Source organism: Nicotiana sylvestris, chromosome 9 (assembly GCF_000393655.2).
Source record: "Nicotiana sylvestris chromosome 9, ASM39365v2, whole genome shotgun sequence".
Classification (NCBI taxonomy): Eukaryota; Viridiplantae; Streptophyta; class Magnoliopsida; order Solanales; family Solanaceae; genus Nicotiana; species Nicotiana sylvestris.
In genome coordinates, this window is record NC_091065.1 from 83,587,970 (window position 1) to 83,604,898 (window position 16,929).

Genomic DNA, 16,929 nt, shown 5'->3' on the forward strand with positions numbered 1-16,929 from the left:
GTATTTATGAATTAGCTCATAGATTAAAGTTAAGGCATTGACATCAAAATGTCTTCAAATTCCTTTGTAAGCCCTCAAAGAAAGAGTCCGAAATTTTTGTAATGCTTTTTTGGGCAAAAAATACATTTCTACTTCTAAAATAAAGTTACATAAATAACTAAAACGCAGTATAATACTCCATTTTACTTTAACAAAAAGTTAGCCATTAAAGTAAAACGCATTACTATACTGCGTATTATTAAAAAATTAATTTTTTAAGGAAAACGCAGTATAATACTGCGTTTTCCCAATACTGCGTTTCCCTATTAATATTGGGCCCACTTCTGCAGAACCTGCTGGGAATATTTATTTTTAATGCAAAAGGCAGTACAATACTGCATTTAAGGAAAATGCAGTATTATACTGCATTTTGCTTTAAAATTTGGGCCCACCAATAAGTGTTCTGCGGATAACTGACATACCAATAATTCAAATACATAAAACGTGGTATTGTACTACGTTTTACACAAAAATAATTCTGCACCCCAAGCTTATTTAAAGGGTTTGAATTTTATGAAAATCCATTCAATATTTTCCTTCAAACTTCCGTTCATACTTCTCTCTTCTTCTTATCAATCATTTTTTACAATGTCTGAAGAGCCAAAAATAAGGGTTTCATTATATTGGGGGGGTCAGGTTGTGCTGGAGGAAGATTTCCATATTTAGTGACTCCGCAGGGGTTTGCTTATTACTCTGAGTTTAACATCGAAGATGATGAAACTCTTAGAGATTTTTTGCGAATTCTGGATGAATACAGGGAATTTATTCCAGTAAAATTGTTGGAAATGTACGTCAAGGTGGAAGACGTTCCCAATAATGAGGGCGTGCATAGTAGGGATACCCCAGTCATCGGGTGGTTATTCTGGAGCAGTTTTTGCCGGACAGATTGCCGATGAAAGAGCTTGCCTTGATTTAAACTTGTCACCACCGGCGAATGAGCAGCCACAAAATAATTTTTTGACTTTATATAATCCACAAGACAACTGGTAAACTTCAATTTTTCTACGCTTTAGCAATGTTTATTTTATGTTTGAATTGGATTTGTATTAATACTCATATTTTTCATAGGGTGTACCGTCCGGATATGAATTTTACAAGTTATGACCCCGCCCCTAGTTGGAATATGCGTAGTTCTAGAGTATTGGACCACGGTGGTCCATCCGGGAGTCATCACCAACAAGAAAATATCCATCATGAAACGTCAAGACAGTACGACTTGTAAGTAAAGTGATATATCTATTTCTAAAGTATTTATCTAGTTGGGTAACTTATCATTTTATTCTTTTTGTGAAGTGAAAACGAGCTTCTTGATGTTCCTGACCTCACACAGTTGCCCATAGACGACGTATTCACTCGTGAGATGGCAGATGCGCAGAGTCAGGAAGATGATAGTGATTATGACAATAATGCAGATGAGTCTGGAGATGGCACACCCTTCCATGATGAGGGTGATGATGAGGAGGAAGTGAATGTTGAACTTGAGCTGACGAGGGAGCATGTTCCTCCACCTCCCGCTAGACCAAGAGTGATGAGTCCCACGTGCCATTTCATGAGCGTAATATTCCCTACCTTGATAATTTGCCAAGTATGCTGAACGTGGATGCCCTCACAAGGGATGATGACGAAATTCGGTCAGCAATGTGGGATGAGTCTAGACCAGCTGTTCTGACAAAGGGCATGTATTTCCCTGACAAAGCTCGCCTAATTAGGGCTGTAAAAATCTACAGTATAAGAGAGTGTTGTGAGATGATAGTAAGTTAGTCAAATACGGAGGTATACAAGGCTGTATGCCGTAGAGACTTTATGGGTTGTTACTGGATGTTGCGTGCCAGCAAGAAGAAATCAGGTTTGTGGAAAATGGGTATATTTATTAGCACCCACATATGTGAAATGGACACATTCAATAAGAATCACTTCACCCTTGATGTGGACTTGATTTCTCTTGTCTTGATTCCATATTTGGAAGTGTCCATTAGGTTCAAGATTAAAGAGTGTATTACAGCCGTCCACCAAGAGTATGGTTGTACTATAACCAAAAGAAAAGCATATCTCGGTCGCAAACGTGCCTTTGAACTTATTTATGGCGACTGGGATAAGTCTTTTTCAAATCTGCCCAGGTACATGGCCGCACTGCAACACTTTAACCCCGGGACTGTTGTTGAATGGAGGCGTGAGCGGAGTCCGGACAGACCCGAATATAGTTTCAACTATGTGTTCTGGTCATTAAAGCAACAATTGATGGTTTTGTGCATTGTCGTCCTGTAATTTCCATAGACAGTACTCATGTCTATGTAAAGTATGATATTAAGCTTTTGATTGCAGCTGCAGTTGATGCCAACGGCCAAATATTTCCACTAGTTTTTGCCATTTGTGCCAACGAAAGCGAAGCGAAGCGACGTGGACGTTTTTTTTATCCACTTGAAGCAGCACGTTGTCAAACAGCGTTCAGGTATTTGTCTAATATCCGATCGACATGATGGTATTTTAAGTTCTGTACGACACTTGCCTGAATGGAAGGAATCATATACATACCACCGTTACTGTGTGAGGCACCTAAAGGCCAATTTCCAGAAGAAATATCCTGACAAGGTCTTGCATGACTTAATGTGGATGGCTGCAACTGAGCACCAACAGTGCAAATTCACCAGGCGCATGGAAGCGATCCGGCAGATAGATCCACGAGCCTATACTTGGTTGATGGGACATGAATTTCACATGTGGACATTGCATGCTGATGGCGGCAGATGATGGGGAGCCCTCACTACAAACGTGTCAAAGTCATTCAACGGCTTGTTGAAGTCTGCCCGTGGACTGCCTGTCACTGCCATGGTCCGTATGACATTCAAACAGAGTGTGGAGAGGTTAGTTGAAAGGCATGCAGCTGCATTGGCATTGATGGACAGGGGTGTTCAATTTATGATAATACCCATGAGAAGATTTGAAAGGTACAGGAGGCGAGCACAGTGGCATTCGTTTCTACAGTACGATGATGACCGGAGTGTTTTTGAAGTTAAAACCGTTATCCGCGAACACCGTGGGAATAATCTACATACAGTGAATGAATCCAGAAGGTTTTGTTCATGTGGGAAATGGACCATCTACCACATGTCGTGCGCAAATGCATTGAAGTGCTTTCAACAAGTTGGATATGGGGCAACCAACTATATTGATAGGCAATACAGGGTTGCTGAATACGTAGGTACGTATAGCGGGCAGTTGCAGCCATTAGGTGTTGAGCATTATTGGCCGCCGGAACCTTTTAAGATGGTATGTAACAAGGACTATTTGTGCAAGCTGCAAGTGAAAAAGAGAACACGTATACAGAACCAAATGGATGTTGGTGACACCGTATATGCACGTAAATGTGGCATATGCTCGCAGCCAGGACACGACCGTCGTAAATGTCCTTCAAGTGGTGTGCGTGGCGGTGGTAATCCAGCTCCTGGTGCAAGTTCGTCGAAGGTACCCAACTATCAAGGATACCCCTAGTCTTTTGTTTTGGTTTTGTTTTTTTAATATGTGTCTGTATTTGTGTATGTTGCAATATATATCAAATAAAATTATATTCCACAATCTTGTTACATCTTATTTTTTAACGTGACGTTTTGATATGGTTGTTCAAATATTAAACTTATTTGTGTTAGTAAAGAATACCAAGAATGTGGAATAAAAAAAATTACGTATTAAAAAATAAATCTAATATGTAAAGCGTGGTACAATAATACATTTTATATATTGTATTGTCATTCTCAAAAAGCTGGAATGACTGAAGAAAAAGAAGTTTAATTGCAGAATAACTTTAATATGTAAAGCGTGATATAATACTACGTTTTGTTGAGTTGTCATGTCGTTCTGAAAAAGCTGAAAACCATGTGAAAAACTTATTTTGTTGCAGAATAACTTTAATATGTAAAGCATGGTATAATACTACGTTTTGTTGAGTTGTCATGTCGTTTAACTTCAATAACTAAAACGCAGTATAATACTACGTTTTGTGTAAAATATTGACTATAAATAACGGGCGCATGCTATTTATGTTTTGCGCTTAACAATAACCAAAGTTTCTCTTTAAGAAATGTCTGAGCAACCCGTTTATGTCCCAAGGTGCTATTGCAGAGAAAAATGCAGTTTGTATAAATGGTGGCCAGATGGTGGACGCCGCTACTGAGCATGTATGAACAAGGAGGACGAGCAATCCGACAAGCCTACATGTGAATTTGAGGTATGGATGGATGAACCATGTAACCAGGAGTACTACAAAGAAAGAAGTTATGATCTTCATATTACCTGTACGAGGCAAGCGATAAGCGAGCGCCGAACCAACCAAGAAATTGATGAGTCGAAGGCGAAACTCAATGAGGTAGAAGAAGAGAAAAAAAAACTGGAAGACCAACTCCAATGGTTGGAGCAAATAGTAGTATGCGGTCGTGACTAAACAGTGGATTGTACGTGTTGAGCGTACTAGTGTATCTTTATGTTTCCCTTGTCAAGTGTTTTCATTAGTTCTACTGTTTGTTTTTGTTATGTGTATCGTTAGATTTGTCGTGTTTGTGTTTGTGTTGTCATGTTTAAATAAAATTGTTGTTCAAATTCTGTCACAATAACTTGTATCGTTAAACTAGAATTGTTGCCATTATCTACATAATGTATTATTTTCTTCATAGAATTATTCAAATATTCAACGTATTGGTGTTACTAAAGAATACCAATCTAAAAATTTAAAAAAAAATTATGTGCAAAGCATGGTATAAGACTATATTTGTATAGTACTACATTTTATGGAGTTGTCTTGTCGTTCTGAAAAAGATGAAAACCATGTGAAAAAAGTTGTTTTCTTGCAGAAAAATTTAATACTTAAAGCGTGGTATAGTACTATATTTTATGGAGTTGTCTTGTCATTCGTAAAAATCTAGAAACGCATGTGAAAAAGTTATTTCCTTGCAGAAAAATGTAATATGTAAAGCGCAATATAATACTACGCTTTGTTGAGTTGTCATGTCGTCCTGAAAAAGCTGAAAACCATGTGATAAAATAATGTCGTTTCAGAGAAATTTAATATGCAAAGCGTGGTATAATACTACGTTTTACGTGTATGTAAAGCGTGGAATAATATTACGTTATATGTGAAATATTGCCTATAAATAACGAGCGCATTCTAGTTATTTTCTGTGCTTAACAACAACCTATAGCAAATATTTCCATAAAACCAAAGTTTCTCTTTAAGAAATGTCTCGACAACCCCTTTATTGCCCAAAGTGCGATTGTGGAATCAAAAGCATGATGTACGATTGTTGGGAAGAAGCTGGACGCCGCTACTGGGCGTGTATGAACATGTTTTATGGGCAATCCGGCGTACCATGCAATTTTAAGGTATGGATTGATGAACCATGTGAGCAGGAATATTACAAAGACAAGTTGTATCATCTTCATGATGTGTGTATGGGGCAGTGGGACAAAGAGCGCCAATCCAAGCAACAAATTACAGAGTTGAAGGCGAAACTCAAGGTGGCGGAAGAAGAGAAAAAAAAGTTGGAAAACAAGCTCGAGTGGATGAAGCAGAGAATACTAGGCGGTAGTAACTAAACAATGACATGTACGTGTTGAACGTTGTAGTGTATCTTTATGTTTCCTTTGTCCAGTGTTTTCATTAGTTCTACTGTTTGTTTTTGTGTTAGGTTTGCAAGGTCTGTGTTTATTACCATTATTTACATAATGCACTATTTATACAAAGTAAAAACATAAGTAAATCAATGAGTCCCGCATCCTATGTGCTTCAGTGCTGTTGCTGGCCTGAGTCGCATCCCCTGTCGCCCGGGTACACTATCTGGATCATCATCATCAAGTCGCCTCTTTATGTGAGGATGTGCAGTAGCATCGACACCACAGCTGGCAGGATCGGAAGAATAGGCCGCCGGGCCGTCAGCAACCTACAAAACAAGTACTAATCTTAGCATGTGAAAAAGTATATTTGTATTGTATGTGTTAAGTCAAAAAACATTTTCTCACTGTGGTCTCGTCGGCCTCCTAACTGTATGCATTCGTGGTGTCCTCATTAAAGCATGTAGTGGCCTCAAAGATGGGCTAGGACGAAGCCTTCATAAGAAATTTAAAAATTAATTAATGACAGTTCATTAAGGAAAAGAAAACTAATTGAAATTTTAAAGTAATACAAACATACCTGCGCCTGTGGTAGATCCGCATCAACCGTCGGGGATGAGGCATAACTCAACCTGCGCCCGCCATCCATGTCTCGGGTCGGCCGATCCTTAGCTGCGGTAGATGGGCATGCAAAGTACTGGTCTACATCCCCGTCGAATTTACCTGTGATCGACAATGCTCCTGACGGGGTGACATGCGATGCTGGTAGAGATAGCTGAAGTCTGTACGACGGCATGCTGCTGGAAGGCTCATCTACCTAAGGTATATAACTCGGTTGATCATCTCCAAAATCCTCATCATATCCCTCAACAGGTGGGTCGACAGGTGCTTCAACGCCCCCTTGCTGGGGACCACCTACTCTCCGTCCCCCGCGACCCCATGGGGCACCCCTGCCTCATGGGGCACCCCTACCTCGTGCCCTACCCCTGCCTCGTGGGATAGCCCTACCCCGATGGTAGTCCTCTGGAGTCGCATATTGAGCCTCGTAATCCAACCTCGCGCCATCTCTCGCTTGAAACAGGATCCGACGAGCCATATCTGCCACCCGCCGGCCATACTCAACGAGTGCAGCACTATCGGCATGCTTCTGCATCTCCTGTCCCAACTGGTAGACCAGGTGATGCCCAATAGCCTGTGAAACACTTAAGATATTAAAAAAATAACGCTATATCACAAATATAAGATATTAATAAGCCACAAAAACATACCAGTGACTCGTACCTCCCGGCGTATGGTCTGTAGCGCTTGCTAAGTACATAAATGGGGTTCCCGATCATCAGTCGGGTGTGACAATGATACCATGCTGTATACAGATGAATAGTGGCCTCCTGGATAAATGAAGGTGGTGGCGGAATACGGTCACCTCGCTGCTCCCAAATATGGACCTGCTGCTCTAGCCATCCCATAAATATATCGTCCATCCTGACACGGTCATCCCGCTGATAGTGTGTAGGGACCCATGCAGGCTCCCCCGGTATAGGCTGGGGATGGTGAAACTGGCGAAGCACACGCTATGTGGCATGATACTCAACCATATCGAAGAAGATCATCGGGACGGAGGTGCTCCAAAGCAGTCGGTCGACTGAGCAATAATCGGCCAACTGAGCTAGCAACTCGTCGATGTATGGCGTCCAGATGAACTACCAAATAATAACATAAAAGTGAGTATGCACAACACAACTCAATTTATAACAAGTGTAGGTACATATTTACTTGTCCGGCCACCAACATATCTAACACATCCCTGACAAGGGGGAGATTATGATGAGCATCGGTCCCTCGGTAGTTCCCACGCCGGAGAACCCACCTAGAAGCTAGAGGGAGAAACGGATAAGCCTCACCGGGCGCAAGTGGTGGTAGAGGTAGCTGCAACGGCATGATCCACTGCCAGGCCCAAACCTATGATAAAAGATTGACGTAAAATTTATGAGTCATTTCGACCATATAGAATTCGGAGTAATGAACAGAGTATTCCAAAATGTTGTCACCTGTAGAAGGGGCAGAAAACCACATATGTCCACCTGACAAAGCATGCTCGCCCAGCACATGCTCATATACAGGTATGCGAGAACAGCAACACCCCAGCTGTACAGGGGTAAATCATCTAGTTGCTGCAAATGATGGAGAAAGCGCATACTCACTAGACTTCCCGAAGTGTTCGCGAACAAGACACCCCCGAAAAGTAGGAGCAGCGCCAACCTCGTGTACCGCTCAATATGGAGATCCTCCGTCTCGCCAGTAATGTCTGGGTGCAAAAACGCCATATAATCTCTGATGGCTGACAAAGCAACGCGACTACCCCCTCTCTGTACAGCGTCACCCTGAGGTCTGTAACCAGTATACTGCCCCATCATATCCAAATAATGTCCACGCGTCATGGATCTAATGTACTAGGGTAGTGCAATGGCCCGTCCATCTACGCGTAGCCCGTACAAAACCTGAACATCCTCCAGCGTGATGGTGGCCTCTCTAGTGGGCAAGTGAAAAGCGTGCATCACCGGTCGCCACCGCTCTACCAAGGCCGTGATGAGAGACCAATCAAGCTGCATCCGCCCAATCTGAAAAATTGTATATAAGCCCATAGCATGTAGGCGCGCGACTATGCGGGCATGGAAATGATGTTGCGCCATGAAGTCCCACAAATCGCCAGGTCTTCTTGCGCGGAGAGGCTGATCCGATAGATATCCCTCCTATTCAAAGGAGGACCTATGGTCGCCCTGCAACACTAATAGCTGATCCTCGGCTGGTCCAGGATGCGAAAGCAGAAAGTCTATGTCGTCTACTATAATTTAAAGAAAATTAATTGTGTGTGTTAGTTTAATAAATTAAATAATTATTTTTAAAATTGGACTGAGTAATTATGTATGGGTTCTAGGCTCGATATTTGAGGCCCGATAGCACCAAGTTATCCTTAATTATTATGCGTGTCAATTTCAACATTTTTAGAATTTTGTTAGTTTAAGGAATTAAATAATTATTTTTAAAATTGGACTGAGTAATTATGTATGGGTTCCAGGCTCGATATTTGAGACCCGGTAGCACCAAGTTATCTTTAATTATTATGCGTGTCAATTTCAGCATTTTTAGAATTTTGTTAGTTTAATAAATTAAATAATTATTTTTAAAATTGGACTGAGTAATTATCTATGGGTTCCAGGCTCGATATTTGAGGCCTGGTAGCACCAAGCTATCCTTAATTATTATGTGTCTCAATTTCAATATTTTTAGAATTTTTTAGCTTAATAAATTAAATAATTAATTATTTTTAATATTGGACTGAATAATTATGTATGGGTTCCAGGCTCGATATTGAGGCCTAGTAGCACCAAGTTATCCTTAATTATTATGCGTGTCAATTTCAGTTACCGATGGAATTTTGTTAGTTTAAGGAATTAAATTAAAAATTATTGAATTGGACTGACTAATTATGTATGGGTTCCAGGCTCGATATTTGACGCCCGGTAGCACCAAGTTATCCTTAATTATTATGCGTGTCAATTTCAGCATTTTTACAATTTTGTTAATTTAATAAATTAAATAATTAATTATTGAATTGGACTGAGTAATTATCTATGAGTTCTAGGCTCGATATTTGAGTTAATTTGACAACATATATCAATTTTTTACTTTTGTAAGATTATTTTTATAAATTAAATACTTAATTTTGTAAAGTGTAATTGGATAGAGTTTGCAGTTACTACATACTTAAACTACAGAGACTCTACGCTAAAAGGCTCTACATTTTACTACGCTAAAAGACTATATATTTTACTACGTTAAAAGGCTCTATATTTTACTACGCTAAAAGGCTATATATTTTACTACGCTAAAAGGTTACTATTACATATAAAAACAACAAACATAACATACAAATATGAACAACAAACTAAATAAATAATATTTAGTTATTATTTAAGCAAATAAAAACATAACATTAACAATAAAAATTATTTATCAAATTTTAATAATTTTTTGTCCCAAAGCTAATAAATCAATCCGGGTATAAATAAGATACAAATTTAAACACAAACATAACATAAATTAACATGGAAACATATTCAACAATACAAATATGCATGTGTTATACGAGTTTTGACATAAACAAAATCGAAATACCTCGAAGTTTTTTGAAATTGATTCAAATCGAATTTTTGCACCCGAATGAAGGAAGCCAAAGTGTGTCTTGTGTGCGTGACCTACACTCTTTGCTTTTTAAGTGATGGGTGGAGCCCAATTTTTATTTTTTTTTAATTTGACGGGGGGACCAGCAGTGGAGCAGGGGTATTTTTTTAATGGAGATAACGTTCTGTCGTTGTCTTGGGGAGGAAGAAGGGTTTTATTTTATTAAATGAAAATGCAGTATAACACTGTATTTTCCTTAAACGCAGTATTGTACTGCGTTTCCCTTTAATTAAATATAGGTGAGTCCAATATTGATAGGGAAACGCAATACAATACTGCCTTTAAGAAAAATACAGTATTATATTACGTTTTCCTTTAAAAAATTAATTTTTTAATAATACGCAGTATTATATTGCATTTTAGTTATTTATATAACTTTTTTTTAGCAGTAGAAATATTATTTTTGTCCAAATAGGCATTAGAAAAGTTTCGAAACCCTCAAAGAAAAGAACCCCAAACGACAAAGCGAAGACTTCGCCCACTTTTCCATCACCTCCTATTAAACTATTGGTTGAGTGATTGTGTTGAGCTCTCAGCAACCGACACTTGTGCATGTAAGAAACCCCACACACCTATATATATTTATTCCAACTATTCCTTTCTTTTTCTGCTCTTTCATCTTTATCTTTTTGCTGGCCACATGCGTATAACCAACTCATGACCTTGTCATGGGCCCCATCTTTCGGCCACTTGTAATCAGTGTTCTAGTGCCCATAAAGCCCTTCCACCAACCACATTCTTACTCGTAGCTTCTGAATTTTAGCCGTTGGTGCCTAAATATCGGGTTCCTCCTCCTCAACTTGTCTCCATTTACTAAATTACCACCTTTTCCATTTCGCTTTCAATCTCTTAATATTATATAAATAAATAATTTCATATGATAGGTTACAATTCAATTAAATAAAATTATCTTAAGGTGTCTCCCAAAATATATATAACTAAGAGGCTATTTGTAATGACAATTTGTGTCCCCTATATATAATAGTATCTGCTAGAATTGGATCATCAATCTTCTTATGACATGTACTATTTGTGTGTTTACCACTATCTGTATAAGCATGAAATTTCATCGACAGATTAAATGACGCATTGTGATTTGTACAAAAAGTGAATGTAATTGCTATCATTATCTTTTGTGGTTCAACTGATATTAATTGTTGAATAGCGTAAAATATAGTATATACTTATATTAATTATACTTAATTGTTTCAAAGGTTAAGGTAGTTGGACGTCTTGAGGCCGATTGAGTCAAAGATATTGAATCCCCCTCCAAAGAACCTCGACTATTCCCTAAGATGTGCCTATTGTTCTAATGCTCCAGGGCATGACATAGAGAAGTGCTGGCGTTTGAAAACGGCAATCCAGGAGCTTATTGATACCAACCAAATTGTAGTACAAAGCCTAGACGCGCCGAACATCAACCAAAACCCTTTGCCAGCCCATGCAGAGACGCATATGATTGAAATAGTTCACAAGGACGGGGAGCCCAGGAAGTCTTCTAAGTCCGTCATGATGATTCGGGCCAGTGAAAGTAATTTGGTTAAAGCTCTTGACTCTACCAAAGCGAAGCCCTTGATAGTTAAAGGGGTGACAGAAAAGCCGAGCTCACTCAATTTGAAACCACCAGTGTTGGTCGTGAAAGGGTTGTCAAAATATGTTAGGGCAAGTCCGGAAAGTTCAAAAGTGGTAGTACTAGGGATTCCAAGTAAGCCTGTCATAGTTGTGAAGGGGGCTCCTTCTACCCCTATCATCATTAAACCAGTAACCCAGCTTCCCGTGGTGGATGCCAGGGTTGTTCCATGGAATTATAAACAAGTGATAGTGACATACAAAGGAAGCGAAATAGAGGAAGAAGTTAATGAAACTGGAGGATTGACTCGTTCTGGGAGATGTTTCACCCCAGAAGAATTTAGAAAAGCCAAGCCATTCAAGGATAGCCCAATGCCAGTAAAGAAATCAGTCACTGAGGAAGAGGCTGAAGAGTTCCTGAAAAAGATGAAGTGCAGGATTATTCCATTGTGGAGCAGTTAAGGAAAACACCAGCTCAGATTTCTCTTTTGTCTTTGTTGATACATTCAGATGAACATCGCAAGGTCTTGATGAAGATTTTAAATGAGCCACACGTTCCTGATAAGATCACAGTGAACCACTTGGAAAAGATAGCTGGCAAGATCTTCGAAGCAAATAGGATCACTTTCTCGGACGATGAACTTCCTATGGAGGGTACAGAACACAACCGAGCTCTTTATCTCACCGTGAAGTGTGAAGATTCTGTTGTCTCAAGGGTTTTGGTTGATAATGGCTCTAGTGCGAATAATTGTCCCCTGTCTACTCTGCAAAAACTGAAGATTAGCACCGAAAGAATCCACTTGAACAGTGTGTGTGTTCGAGGATCCTGAAGATCCGTCTTCTCTGCACCAAATGGTGAAGTTCGAATAGGACAGGCAGGAAATAGTTGTGCACGGTGATGAGGACTTGTCAGCTTGTAATGATACAATTGTTCCGTTCATCGAAGATGAAGATGATAAGGGACCTTAGGTCTATCAGACTTTCAAAACAGTGTCTGTTGAGAAAATTCCTGAAGGAAAATGCATTCCGGGTCCTAAGCTATCCTCCGTGTCCGTCATGGTTGCGAATGAAATGTTCAAGAATGGTTTTGTACCGGGCAAGGGTCTAGGCTCATCTCTGCAGGGTATTGTGCATCTAGTGCGCCCCAGTGGGAATCCTGGTACGTTTGGTTTGGGATTCATGCCCACCGAGAAGGACGTGAAAAGGGTTAAAAATCTGAAACAGAAGGCATGGTCACTCCCCAAGCCCGTCCCACACATCTCTAAGTCTTTTGTCAAGCCAGGGGCCGAAAAACCTCCAACCTCCTCAATCCCAAAACATGTGGTCGATGTTGATGAAGAGTTGATCAAGAGGTTCCAAAGTCTATTCGAAGAGGTCAATATGGTAGAAGTTAGTAAAGGCTCTAGTAAAGCAAATGTGCAGCTCGTTGGCCCAAACGTGAAGCTTAGCAATTGGGAAGCTACTCCTCTCCCCACTAGGAAGGAGTTTTGGTAGTTTGCTTTGTTTTCCTTTCTGTTATCTGGGTTATTCCAGGGTTGTAATCCAGATTTTTAGTTTTTGCTTGTTTTGATGTTCAAACCCTTCTATCCTTTTATTTTCAATGAAATGCAATTTTTCGTTTTTCGTTATTCTTAATAGTGTTTTATTTTGTTCTTTTTTCTTTTGTACAATTCTTTTTATGTTGGTTGCAGTGACATGACATGCATGAAGAGTTTTCAGCCGAGTCTTAAAAGCCAATCTAATTCTGAAATAATAATCCAAGAAGTAGAATATGATGATGAAATAGAATATGATGAAGAAGCAACATTTGAGGAAATCAGTAAAGAGCTAAAACAATTTGAAGAAAAACCAAAGCCTAATTTGAGTGAGACCGAAGCAATCAATTTAGGGGACCAGGATGATGTTAGGGAAACCAAGATAAGTGTGCATTTTGAACCGCAAGTTAAGGAGAAAATAATCAAAACATTGTCTGAGTACAAAGATATCTTTGCATGGTCATATGATGATATGCCGAGCCTGAGCACTGATCTGGTAGTTCATAAATTGCCAACTGATCCAGCATTCCCTCCTGTCAAGCAAAAGTTACAAAAGTTCAAGACTGATATTAGTGTGAAGATCAAAGAAGAAATCACAAAGCAACTTACTACAAAGGTCATTCGAGTCACTCGATATCCCACTTGGTTAGCCAATGTTGTGCCAGTACCAAAGAAGGATGGTAAGACTAGGGGCTGTGTTGATTACCGTGATCTTAACAAAGCAAGCCCAAAGGATGATTTTCCATTGCCGAACATTCACATTCTGATCGATAATTATGCCAAGCATGAGATTGGGTCTTTTGTGGGTTGTTACGCGGGATATCACCAGATCTTGATGGATGAGGAAGATACAGAAAAGACAACATTCATCACGCCATGAGGAACATACTGTTATCGGGTAATGCCATTTTGTTTGAAGAATACTGGGGCAACTTACATGAGGGCGATGGCCACCATATTTCATGACATGATACATAGGGAGATCGAGGTTTATATAGATGATGTGATCATAAAGTCAAAGAAGCAGTTTGACCATGTCAAGGACCTGAGGAAGTTTTTCCAAAGGTTCCGCAGGTACAACCTCAAGCTCAATCCAGCGAAATGTACATTTGGTGTCCCGTCTGGGAAACTGCTAGGATTCGTGGTCAGTCGATGCGGTATTGAGTTAGACCCGTCGAAGATCAAATCCATTCAAGAGTTACCACCGCCAAAGAATAAAACAGAGGTGATGAGTTTGCTTAGAAGGTTAAATTACATCAGCAGGTTCATTACTCAGCTCACGACAACCTGTGAGCCCATCTTTAAGCTGCTGAAGAAGAACGTTGCGGTCAAGTGGACTGACGAATGTCAAAAAGCATTTGATAAGATTAAGAGGTACATGTCGAATCCACATGTGTTGGTCCCACCAGAGCCTGGAAGACCTTTAATTCTCTATTTGACAGTCTTGGATAATTCTTTTGGCTGTGTATTGGGTCAACATGATGTCACGGGAAAGAAGGAGCAAGCAATCTATTACCTCAGTAAGAAGTTCACTCCTTATGAGGTTAAGTACACTCTGCTTGAGAGGACATGTTGCGCCCTGACTTGGGTGGCGCAAAAGTTGAAGCATTATTTATCTTCCTACACTATTTACCTTATTTCTCGCATGGATCCTCTAAAGTATATCTTTCAGAATCCTATGCCCACAAGAAGACTTGCAAAGTGGCAGATTTTACTTACAGAGTTTGACATCATCTATGTGACTCGGACCGCAATGAAAGCCCAAGCCTTGGCCGACCACTTGGCCGAGAATCCGGTGGATGATGAATATGAGCCACTGAAGACTTATTTTCCTGATGAAGAGGTCATGTGTGTTGACAAGGTTGACCATGATGAAAAGCCAGGTTGGAAACTCTTCTTTGATGGAGCTGCTAACATGAAAGGGGTCGGAATAGGGGTTGTACTTATCTCTGAAACAGGGCAGCACTACCCTGTAACAGCCCAGCTTCGATTTTATTGCACCAACAACATGGCTGAGTACAAAGCATGCATTCTAAGTTTGAGGTTAGCTATAGACATGGGAGTCCAGGAAATACTTGTTCTGAGAGATTCAGATTTGCTGGTTCACCAGATTCAAGGAGAATGGGAGACTCGATATTTGAAGCTCATACCGTACCGACAGTGCCTGCATGATCTTTGTCAACGATTCGGGTCGATTGAATTTAGACATATTCCCAGGATTCATAATGAGATTGTTGATGCCTTGGCTACTCTAGCGTCAATGTGACATCATCCGAACAAGGCTTATGTTGACCCCGTGCATATCCAAGTTCATGATCAACATGCTTATTGTAATGTGGTGGAAGAGGAAATCGATGGCGAACCTTGGTTCCACGATATCAATGAATACATCAGGTCAGGGGGATTTCCAGTACATTCTACAAGTGACCAAAAGAGAACCATTCGTTGTCTGGCTAGTGGATTTTTCTTGAGTGGAGGAATCTTGTACAAGAGGACTCCGGATTTAGGACTGCTGAGGTGCATAGATGCTAAAGAAGCTTCAACTATCATGGCCGAAGTGCATTCTGGAGTTTGCGGGCCGCATATGAACGGGTATGTCTTGGCAAAGAAGATACTTCGAGCAGGTTATTATTGGCTTACCATGGAACAAGATTGTATTAGTTTTGTTCGAAGTGTCATCGATGCCAGGTACACGGTGATTTGATTCATTCTCCCCCATCTGAGTTACACATAATGTCTGCACCTTGGCCCTTTGTTGCTTGGGGCATGGATGTTATTGGACCAATTGAGCCGGCAATGTCAAACGGGCACAAGTTTATTCTGGTGGCCATTGATTACTTTACCAAGTGGGTCGAAGCTGTAACTTTCAAGTCCGTGACCAAAAAGGTAGTGGTGGATTTTGTTCATTCAAATATCATTTGTCGGTTCGGAATTCCCAAGGTGATCATCACAGACAATGCTGCTAATCTCAACAGTCATTTGATGAAAGAGGTATGCCAACAGTTCAAGATCATGCATCAGAACTCCACTCTGTATCGCCCCAAGGCAAATGGAGTTGTTGAGGCTGCTAACAAGAACATAAAGAAGATACTTCGTAAGATGGTGCAAGGTTATAGGCAATGGCATGAAAAGTTGCCTTTTGCCTTACTGGGTTATCGCACTACTATCCGCACTTTAGTAGGTGTAACTCCTTATTCGCTGCTATATGGAACTGAGGCAGTTATACTTGCAGAAGTTGAGATTCCATCCCTTCGGATCATCGCGGAAGCCGAAATTGATGATGATGAGTGGGTCAAAACCCAGCTCGAGCAGTTGAGTTTGATTGACGAGAAAAAATTGGCTGCAGTATGTCATGGTCAATTGTATCAGAAAAGAATGGCAAGAGCATACAACAAAAAGGTGCGTCCTCGGAAATTCTAAGTGGGCCAGATGGTATTGAAACATATCCTTCCTCATCAGGTGGAAGCCAAAGGCAAGTTTGCCCCAAACTGGCAGAGGCCATTCGTTGTGACAAGAGTGTTGCCCAATGGTGCTTTGTATTTAACAGACATAGAAGGTAAATGTGCAGATATGGCTATCAATTCTGATGCAGTTAAGAGGTACTATGTATGATTTATTTTCTTACCTTCAGTTGTATTTTGTACTTGGCATATTCAAAGTTGAAATGACGAAGACATTTTGTTCCGCTACCCAGACACTTTCATCCTTTGTTACCCCTTTTGAGCTTTATTTATTTTCTTTCATACCCCTCTTTTGGAATTAGTAGTATAAGTAGAGAATGAAAAAAAATGATGATGAATGAGTGAAAATAAGAAAAACAAAAAAAAGGGAAAAATAAAAGAAAAAAAGAGGAAGAAAAGAAGGGAAAAAAAGGGAAACAAAAACAAACAACTTTCTTTTTGAACTACGTTCGACCTGATTCCTTTTAAGGATACGTAGGCAGCCT

The 16,929-nt window shown here is 40.1% G+C and overlaps 2 protein-coding genes across 2 annotated transcripts; both read left to right on the forward strand.

Annotated features, from left to right (window-relative positions):
* Nucleotides 1-13,455: 13,455 nt before the first annotated feature.
* On the forward strand, nt 13,456-15,249 carry LOC138877854 (uncharacterized). Its single transcript, XM_070157499.1, has 2 exons — nt 13,456-13,663; nt 14,825-15,249. Exons 1-2 carry the CDS (start codon nt 13,456-13,458, stop codon nt 15,247-15,249), a joined length of 633 nt encoding a protein of 210 aa, XP_070013600.1.
* A 746-nt stretch (nt 15,250-15,995) lies between these two features.
* LOC138877855 (uncharacterized) lies at nt 15,996-16,595 on the forward strand. Its single transcript, XM_070157500.1, has 2 exons — nt 15,996-16,274; nt 16,443-16,595. Exons 1-2 carry the CDS (start codon nt 15,996-15,998, stop codon nt 16,593-16,595), a joined length of 432 nt encoding a protein of 143 aa, XP_070013601.1.
* The last annotated feature ends 334 nt before the right edge of the window (nt 16,596-16,929 follow it).